This window comes from Pelophylax lessonae (assembly GCF_965119305.1).
Source record: "Pelophylax lessonae genome assembly, chromosome: 4".
Lineage (NCBI taxonomy): Eukaryota > Metazoa > Chordata > Amphibia > Anura > Ranidae > Pelophylax > Pelophylax lessonae.
Window position 1 is genome coordinate 66,494,746 of NC_138771.1, and position 10,542 is coordinate 66,505,287.

A 10,542-nucleotide genomic window follows, 5' to 3' on the forward strand; every position below is an offset into this window, starting at 1 on the left:
AAATGGGACAAGAATCCACAGTCTCTGGACAATCAGATCCGGCTGAGCCAGGGAGCGAAAGAGTCCCTGATATGCTGGCTTCATTCTCCGGCGCTTTTGCAGGGCAAATCCTTCTTCCTTTTGTATTGGACAGTGGTCACCATGGATGCCAGCCTGTCCGGCTGGGAAGGCATCCTCGGCAAGCATTCTGCTAAGGGGATCTGGACACTGGAAGAGTCCAGGCTACCGATCAATGTCTTGGAACTCCGAGCGATCAGACTGTGCCTGGAACATTGGATGGGTCATCTTTTGAGATGTCCAGTGTGGATTCAATCGGACAATGCCATGGTCGTGGCTTATGTCAATCACTAGGGGGTGGCACAAGAAGTGCTCTGGCAGGTCTGGAGGTCGCCAGCATTGTAAAGTGGGCAGAACGGTTCGTTTCAGCTCTCTCTGTCTTACACATTCCCGGGGTGGAAAACTGGTAAGTGGATTACCTCATTCTGCAGGGGATGAACGAAAATGGAGTGGTCCCCTCATCCGGAGGTGTTTCATCAGTTGTGTCTCCAGTGTGGCATCCCCGAGGTGGATCTGTTGGCGTCCTGGCTCAACAGAAAGCTGCAGAGATTTGTGGCTCGTTCACGGGATCCTCTGGCGGATGCTGGTGGCCCAGTGGGGTCAGTATAGACTGATTTATGCCCTCCCTCCTCTCAAGCTTCTGCCAAGGCTTCTACGCAGGATCGAGGCAGAAGGGATTCTGGACATCTTAGTTGCCCGGACTGGCCTCGCTGGGCTTGGTACGCCGATCTGGTGAGGCTAGTCGTCGACGTTCTTTAGCAATCTGTTGTCCCATGGACCAATCTTCCATCCTGCTTTACAGTCGCTGGCTTTGACGGCTAGGCTGTTGAACGCCAGGTGCTGATGGATAGGGGTTTGGTGATTCCAACACTGTTAAAAGCTAGGAAATCTACTTCTAGAAAGATCTACAATTGTACGTGGAAGAAGTTCATTGCGTGGTGTGAGTCTCTTGGGGTTCATCCTCGTTTTTTTTCGGTGGCTCAGATCTTGACCTTCCTTCATCAGGGGGTTGAGCAGAAACTGGCCTTGAGTACTATCAAGGGCCAGGTGTCGGCCTTAGTGGTCTTCTTTCAACGGCTCTTGGCCACATACCTCCTAGTGCGTACTTTTCTTCAAGGAGTTTGGCACTTGGCTCCTCCAGTGCAGACTCCGTTACCACCTTGGGACCTCAATTTGGTGCTCTGTCCTCCAGAAGCCTCCTTTTGAGAATCTTCGGTAGATTCCCCTGCTTACGCTGTCCTAGAAGGTGGCCTTTTTGGTGGCTATCACCTCTGGGCACAGGGTGTCGGAATTGGTGGCCTTATCCTGTCGTTCACCTTACTTGGTGGTTCACAGAGATAAGGTGGTTCTTCGCCCCTGTCCGTCATTCCTTCCAAATGTTGTTTCTGATTTTCATTTGAATGAAGACATTGTGTTGCCTTCCCTGTGTCCCAGGCCAACACATCAGAAAGAAATTGCTTTGCATGCCTTGGATGTGGTCCGGGCAATTAGGGTGTACCTGGCAGCTACAAAGTCTTTAAGGAAGTCAGACTTACTATTTGTGCTCACAGATGGGCCTCAGAAACGGTGGCCGTTTCCTCTGCGACCATTTCCAGATGGATCAGACAGACGGTGATTCAGGCCTATTCTTTTAGGGGTCAGGTATCTCCTTCCCCTGTCAAGGCGCACTCTACTCCGGCGCTCAGTGCCTCCTGGGCATTCCGTCATCAGGAGTCGGTGACGCAGGTTTGCAAAGCGGCCATCTGGTCGTCGGTGCACACTTTCACAAAGTTCTATAAAGTGAATGTGTTGGCATTTGCGGATGCTTCCTTTGGCCTCAAGGTTTTGCAGGCTGCTGTTTAGAGGACCTGGTCCTCTTTGAGGGTGTATTGTTTTTTTCAAGTGAGCTCCAGTTTTGTGTTTTGGTTGAGCTCCTGTTTACCTGGTTAGCTATAGTTAGCCTTGGGAGTTTCTTTTCACTGTTCCCACCCCTCATGTTTAACACTGCTTTGGTAAGTTACAATGGTTAAGAAGATCAGGGGCTGTGTCCGTCATTGAACGAAAGAGAAAATGGGATTTTTGACTTACCGTAAAATCCATTTCTCTGATGTTCATTGACGGACACAGATCCCACCCCTCTGTGGAGTTGTAATTCTTCTGACACCGCTTGTAACAAAACTGAGTAACTATAGCAGAGAGAGGGAATATACCTCCTGGAACAGCCCATAGGCGTAGCCAGACTTTTTTCTGCCTAGTGTCCTATTCCTGTAGGGGGCAGTATAACCCAATGGTTAAGAAGATCAGGATCTGTGTCCGTCAATGAACATTAGAGAAACAAATTTTACCGTAAGTCAAAAATACCATATTTTAAAAAATGACAACCACCAGTCAAGCTTTCCTTTGACTGCTGGTACTGGCAGTGGAGCATGCAGGTAACACCATGAATTTTGACTGTGTTTTTATTCTGTGCAAAATTTGTGTGTGTATATTTTTTTTTCTTTTTTGTTATCGCTAATTATTTGAATAGGGAAAATAAAAGCTTGGAAAGTAGGAACGTATTCTTGTTTCTCCTGTCTATTACACTGCTGACACACTTGAAAGGTCATTGTTAGAGATACTAAGAGCAAACATAGCCATCCAGTGGGAAAAGGAATTTACAGGGAATCGATCAAGTGACTGTAAGCTCCACCAGGGTATAGACTAATGTCAATGAATAGACATTATCTGTATAGCACTGTGGGATATGGTGGTCCTTTATCTGAATCTTTTCGTGACAAAATAACTCCCTAGTTGAAGACTTGAAAATGCACCTGCATCCCTGAGAAACATACACAATTGTGTGTTCATGCCATCTAATGTGTATCATCCAGTGTTCTAAAGATTAAATGGTTCTAGAATGAGTCTTATTCTCTGTGATCATACATTTCATAGCTTCCGCCTGCTAAAGTCACAAATAACAGCAAGAGAAAAAAAATCCTAATATGCTAATTTTGTTAAGGACATAGAACAGTCTGTACGGTCTCCTACTGTCCTGCATTAGAAAGGACGGCCTAGTCTATTTCATAGACTTTTGTACACACATGGAGCAGAAGCAATTCTACAAAATGTGTGAACCTCTTATAGGTCTACTATCGAAAACTTTGTAAATACATTTGTACTGTTTATCTTATAATATTTTGTAAAATCGGTTTTTCCCATTTTATTGTAAATTATTGTACTGCCTATTTAATAATAAAAAAAATAACAGGATAAAGTTGTCTGTAGCAACCAGATATTGAGTCATATGAATTTAATAAGAGTTTGCATGCTTTACAGTATCACTTTTATGTTGACATTTTAGGTGTCTGTAAATGCATCTGTAAATTGTCTTTACTCGTGAATTATTCTGGTTCCTTTTGCTGATCCAACATGGTGGAAGATTGGCATACTGTGGCAGGCAAGGGTATATTTGTGTTTAAAAAAATTGGGAGACAATAGTAATTTCTTCCTTCTGCGGCACAATGTTGGATGGAAGGCATGGTAGTTCTTGGACAATTTTAGGATTGGCTTCTATATCCGCTATTAAAGGGCAACACCAAACAGGCCAAAAAAATGGGCTGATGCACTGGGATCAGTATACGTAAATTATCAAAGTCTTATTGTGTATTCCAGATCCAGGATCTGCCCCTTGTCTACTCTAGCATTGTCAAGGTCTTGTTATGTCCATCTTCTAGAATCTCTCACCTTTCCTTCTCTTTGGGTTGTCAGAGTTCCCTCTAGACTTCTGTGAGGTTGGCACTTGGTAGAGAAGATCCAGGAACACACTGGAGGCCTCAGAAGTAATTGATTTTAAAGTAGCACATTGGGGGACTCAAGAACACAGAGATGATTATAACGCATACAGCATTCCATGTTTTTTTTTATTTTCATTGTCTTTTTATTGAGTGCCATTTAAATAGTATTCAGCCATTCTGTATTTTCTATAATTTTGCTATACTTGTACCTCTGCAATAATATATTTTAATAATTCCTTTTTTTTTTTTTTACACCTCTCGTTTCTCAGGTTATTTCTAGTGACCCATTTTGGGTACCCACCACGGAGGAGGAATACTTACACTTCGGAGAGAAGGCAGACTCGGAAAACCAGGCCAGGAAATACATGAATTCTGTGAGGAAGCGTAAAGGCCTGTATGTGGAAGAGAAGATTGTAGAACATGCCGAGAAGCAGAGAACTCTGAGCAAGAACAAATAACTATTTTCAGCTTTATCTTTTGTTTCTAAAAATCATTATGGCAAATGTGCTGCTGGTTAGGTTTTCAGAGACATATGAAGTGGATTTTAATAAATGTAACTGATGAGAAAATTGACTCCTGGTGTTCCATTTCCCTAAATAACTCTTGTGAATACTTTGTGTAGGCTGCTTCTTTGCTGCAGTATAAGGAGGCTTCTGAGACTACAAGACCAAAACACCATTCTGTGAGCTAGGCTGCTGACAATATATGCATATTATTATGCACTATGTGTATAACCACATTCGTTGAGTTGGGCTACAAACAGTAAATATATATTATTACATGCCGTGTCTATAATAGCATTCTCTATGTTAGGCTACAGACAATATACTGTATATGTTTTTAGAGTTGCACGATTAATTGTTAAAAAATCTCAATCTCTCTGGTCTGATCTGATTTGTTAGTATTTCAAAGAAAGTTATTTATGTTTTTATGGGGAGACAAGGGACCTAGGGTAAATAGACGCTCGTTATATACCCCAAAACTACAAGGAGGTTTGGGAGTCCCTGGCCTGCTCAAATACTACTACTACGCTGCACAATTAGCTCAATTCATCAGGTTTCATTCCCATCAGCCTTACTCGCTGTGGATGCAAATGGAATCAAAAGCTCTTGTCAGAATACAGCACTACTTGCACACCTTATCTCGTAATAACGATCTTGCAACTGTCCCCCATGGAACACCTGTGTCATACTTATGATAAAGTTCAGAGTCACATATCAGCACTATATACTATTTTAATGCATACCTTAACCAAACAGGATTATATGGTCAAATGGGAGCAGGACTTTCAGGAAAACCTAGAACTTGAGGAGTGGCATTCGATTGCTCAGACTGCTTTGAGGTCACTCATCAACACCTCCACAATAGAAGCAAATTATAAGGTTCTCTTGAGATGGTACATGGTGCCGACTAGATTGGCTACCTGTGTTCCGGGAGCATCCCCGAAGTGTTTTCGAGGCTGTGGACAGGATGAAACAGCATATCATATTTGGTGGCAAAGTGTCCCAAGGTGAGACAATTCTGGATTAGAGTTTACAATTTCATTTTTTCTTTTACCCAAATGAACCTAACCAAATCACCTACACATGCCCTGTTGGATTGCAAAGTAGTTGAAGCCTCCAGAAACCAGAGACAGCTCCTCTCTTTTATAGTCATAGTATCTGCTAGGATCACCAGAGCAAGAAATTGGAGGTCAGCAGCTATTTCATTTGACCAGTTTAGACATATAGAATCTCACAAACGTGAGTACACCCCTCACATTTTTGTAAATATTATTATATCTTTTCATGTGACAACACTGAAGAGATGATACTTTGCTACAGTGTAAAGTAGTGAGTGTACAGCTTGTATAACAGTGTAAATTTGCTGTCCCCTCAAAATAACTCAACACACAGACATTAATGTCTAAACTGCTGGCAACAAAAGTGAGTACACCCCTAAGAAAAAATGTCCAAATTGGGCTCCAATTAGCCATTTTCCCTCCCCGATATCATGTGACTAATTTTTACAAGGTCTCAGGTGTGAATGGGGAGCAGGTGTGTTAAATTTTATGTTATCGCTCTCACTCTCTCATACTGGTCACTGGAAGTTCAACATAGCACCTCATGGCAAAGAACTCTCTGAGGATCTGAATAAAAGTTGTAAAAAATTGTTGCTCTACATAAAGATGGCCTAGGCTATAAGAAGATTGCCAAGATTCTGAAAATGAGCTACAGCACGGTGGCCAAGACCATACAGCGGTTTAACAGGACAGGTTCCACTCGGAACAGGCCTCGCCATGGTTGACCAAAGAGGTTGAGTGAATGTGCTCTGTGTCAAATCCAGAGGTTGTCTTTGAGAAATAGACGTATGAATGCTGCCAGCATTACTGCAGAGGTTGAAGGCGTGGGGGGGTCAGCCTGTCAGTGCTCATACCATACGCCGCACACTGCGTCAAATTGGTCTGCATAGCTGTCATTCCAGAAGGAAGCCTCTTCTAAAGATGATGCACAAGAAAACCCACAAACAGTTTCCTGTAGACAAACAGACTAAGGACATGGATTACTGGAACCATATCCTGTGGTCTGTTGAGACCAAGATAAACTTATTTGGTTCAGATGGTGTCAAGCGTGTGTGGCGGCAACCAGGTGAGGAGTACAAAGACAAGTGTGTCTTGCCTACAGTCAAGCATTGTGGTGGGAGTGTCATGGTCTGGGGCTGCACGAGTGCTGTCGGCATTGGGGAGCTACAGTTCATTGAGGGGAACCTTGAATACCAACATGTACTGTGACATACCGAAGCAGAGCATGATCCTCTCCCTTTGAAGACTGGGCTGCAGGGCAGTATTACAACATAACAACCCCAAACGCTCCCCCAAGACGACCACTGCCTTGCTAAAGAAGGTGAGGGTAAGGATGATGGACTGGCCAAGCATGTCCACCAGCTCCGTGATGTCATCGGGAGGGGAGTGTAAGAGGACTCCAGCGGCAACCTATGAAACTCTGGTGAACTCCATGCCCAAGAGGGTTAAGACAGTGCTGGAAAATAATGGTGGCCACACAAAATATTGACACTTTGGGCTCAATTTGGACATTTCAATTTAGGGGTGTACTCACTTTTGTTGCCAGAGGTTTAGACATTAATGGCTGTGTGTTGAGTTATTTTGAGGGGACAGTAAATTTACACTGTTATACAAGCTGTACACTCACTACTTTACATTGTAGCAAAGTGTCATTTCTTCAGTGTTGTGACATGAAAAGATATAATCAAATATTTACAAAAATGTGAGGGGTGTACTCACTTTTGTGAGATACTGTAAGCCGTCATGGCTTATGGTAAATTAAAGACTCTCTGCAATTTTAAGTGATAGAATAAATGTGTTTGAAATGGTCTGGGAACTGTGGATCAGATATCTGAGTGGTGACCCCCAGACAGCTCCCGACTAGCATGATTTGAGATGACATAGGCCAGAGTGCAGTGTCCTCCCCTTCCCTCCGTCTCTAATTCCCACCCTCCTCCCCTTCCCTTCTCTAATTCCCACCCTCCTCCCCTTTTCTTACCCCCCCCCCCCTCTTTTTTTTTTTTTTTTTGTCCTTTCTTCTATTTATCCCTGCTTTTCTTTCCATTTCTAGTATTAGAAGCCTGTAGGGTTTTGCTATGCAATTTTAGTAATGGAAGATGGGAAGTCCTATTTCTAAGACAAGGTTCTCTCTTCGATTTACAATGCAAACCTTTCCTTTGGAAAATGTATAAGTACTGAGGAATGTGTTAATTTTGTGTTGTCCAATTTTCTACATTATGTTTCCTACTTTTTGTGAAAAATTTCAATAACATTTTTTTAGCAGAGACCCTAGAGAATAAAATGTCAATCATTGCAATCTTTTATGTAATACTGTATTTGCGCAGCGGTTTTTCGTCGCAATTTTACGATACACTTAAATTAATTAGAAAAAACTAAACTGTAAAGTTAGCCCAATTTTTTTGTATAATGTGAAAGATGATGTTACGCTGAGAATTGTGATCTTTATTCTAAGCAGATTCTCATTTTATCCAGAATTGTGCAGCTCTTACATACCGTGCCTATAATAGCATTCTCCGAACTGGGCTACAGACAATATACACTATATTGTCAAAAGTATTGGGACGCCTGCCTTTACACACACATGAACTTTAATGGCATCTAAGTCTTAGTCCGTAGGGTTCAATATTGAGTTGGCCCACCCTGTGCAGCTAAAACAGCTTCAACTCTTCTGGGAAGGCTGTCCACAAGGTTTAGGAGTGTCTTTGGGAATGTTTGACCATTCTTCTAAAAGTGCATTTATGAAGTCAGGCACTGATGTGAAGGAGAAGGCCTGGCTCACAGTCTCTGCTCTAATTCATCCCAAAAGTGTTCTATCTGGTCAGAACTCTGTGCAGTCCAGTCAAGTTCCTCCACCCCAAACTCACTCATCCATGTCTTTATGGACCTTGCTTTGAGCAGTGGTGTACAGTCATGTTGGAACAGGAAGGGGCCATCCCTAAACTGTTCCCACAAAGTTGGGAGTATGAAATTGTTCAAAATGTCTTGGTATGCTGACGTCTTAAGAGTTCCCTTCACTGGAACTAAGAGGCCAAACCCAACCCCTTAAAAACAACTCCACACCATAATCTCCCCTCCAACAAATGATTTGGACCAATGCACAAAGCAAGGTCCATAAAGACATGGATAAGCGAGTTTAGGATAGAGGAACATGACTGGCCTGCACAGAGTCCTGACCTCAACCCGATAGAACACCTCTGGTATGAATTAGAGCGGAAACTGCAATTTCATGCTCCCAACTTTGTGAGAACAGTTTGGGGATGGCCCCTTCCTATTCCAACATGACTGCGCACCAGTGCACAAAGCGAGTTTGGGTTGGAGGAACTTCAGATCTGCACCGAGTCCTGACCTCCACCCGATAGAACACCTTTGGGATGAATTAGAGTGGAGACTATGATCCAGGCCTTCTCTCCCACATCAGTGCCAACTCAATATTGAATTCTACAGACTAAGACTGGAATGCCATTAATGTTCATGTGCGTGTAAAGGCAAGTGTCCCAATACTTTTGGCCATACAGTGTATGTCTATTATTACATCCCGCTTCTATAACAGCATTCTCTGAGCTGGGCTGCGAGCAATATATGTGTATTATTTCATATTTATGCATACTTATATAGCAGGTGCATGGGTTTTACAGTACAGTAACTGATTTACCTTCGGTGAATGTTTGGTTAATATACACTGTATAAATATACCCCATTTTGTCTCTATTCTCTGAGCTGGGCTATCAGCATTGTATATTATTACATTCTGGCATTGATTTTGCACTCTCCAGTTTTAGTAAATCAACCCCTCTGTGTCTATAAAGGCATCTGAGCTGGACTACTGCCAATATACATTTATGTGGAAAAGGTTTGTACACCCTATGAAAATGGTTTACTTTTTAAAACATATTTGAATAGGTGAACATCTTGATTCAAACCTTGCCTACAGATAAAGGTGATATACTGAAGAAATGACACATAAATTGGCTCGTCACATTCATTCTTAGGATCTAAGTTAACAGAAAGGCAGTCTGGTCATTTGAAGAAAAAATAAGCACACCCCTACATTTACCGCTACTTCAAACCCAAACTTTAAACTCGAATCTGGTCTTCCAAATGAGGTGCCTATGAGAAAAACCTCCTTGGGGAGAATGCATGTCAAACCTGTCTTTTTTAAACCTCAGACATTTAACCACTTTAGCCCCAGCCCTATTTCGGACACTTTTTGTTCACAAGTTAAAACCAGTATTTTTTCCTAGAAAACTACTTAGAACCCCCAAACATTATATATATTTTTTTAGCAAAGACTCTGGAGAATAAAATGTCGGTCATTGCAAAATTTTTTGTCACGCGGTATTTGCGCAGCGGTCTTTAAAACGCCATTTTTTTGGAAAAAATTTGAAAAATCACATTTCACTGCATTTAAAAAATACTAAACAGTAAAGTTAGCCCATTTTTTTTGTATATTGTGAAAGATGATGTCACGCCGAGTAAATAGATACCAAACATGTTACGGTTTAAAATTGCGCCCCCCCGTGGGATGGCGACAAACTACGGTCAATAGAGATCTCAATCTGCGACGCTTTAAATTTATTTAACGGTTACCAGTTTAGAGTTAGAGTGTAGCTCTTTTTTTTTTTAATTATTGCTCACGCTCTGGCGATCGCGGCGATACCTCACATGTGTGGTTTGAACAGCGATTTCATTTGCGGCTCGACTTGCGTATACGTTTTTTTTTGTGCGCGAGCTAACGGTGGCGGGGACGGCTAAATTTTTTTTTTTTTTTTTTCCTATTTATTTTTTCTTTTTTTTTAAACTTTATTACAGGTTTTTTAAAAAAAAAAAAATCTGATCACTTTTATTGCTGTCACAAGCAATGTAAACATCCCTGGTGACAGCAATATGTCGTGACAGGTACTCTTTATGGAGGGATCGAGGGTCTAAAAGACCCTAGACCCCTCCACTACACTTCCCTGTATGCAAAACGCCGAAAACGGCATTTTTGCATACAGCCGTTTTTCAAATCTGCCGCATTTTGCAGCACAGTAACCCGGACGTGACGTCATGGACGCCGCCTCCGGGTTACGTCATCGGAGACCCGATCGATGCCGTTTCCGGCATTCATCGGGACTCCATCCAGCCGGCGGACGTGCCGGCTGGGTGCTCGGGGCTCCCGGTGGGACGGTAGCC

The 10,542-nt window shown here is 42.5% G+C and overlaps 1 protein-coding gene across 1 annotated transcript in view; it reads left to right on the forward strand.

Annotated features, from left to right (window-relative positions):
* Positions 1–4,392, forward strand: part of EFL1 (elongation factor like GTPase 1) — a 669,975-nt gene extending 665,583 nt beyond the window's left edge. Inside the window, exon 20 of the mRNA XM_082255636.1 lies at positions 4,079–4,392. Coding sequence (XP_082111762.1) covers positions 4,079–4,267 — 189 coding nt within the window. The 3' untranslated portion in view covers positions 4,268–4,392. The remainder of the gene's footprint in view (positions 1–4,078) is intronic.
* The last annotated feature ends 6,150 nt before the right edge of the window (positions 4,393–10,542 follow it).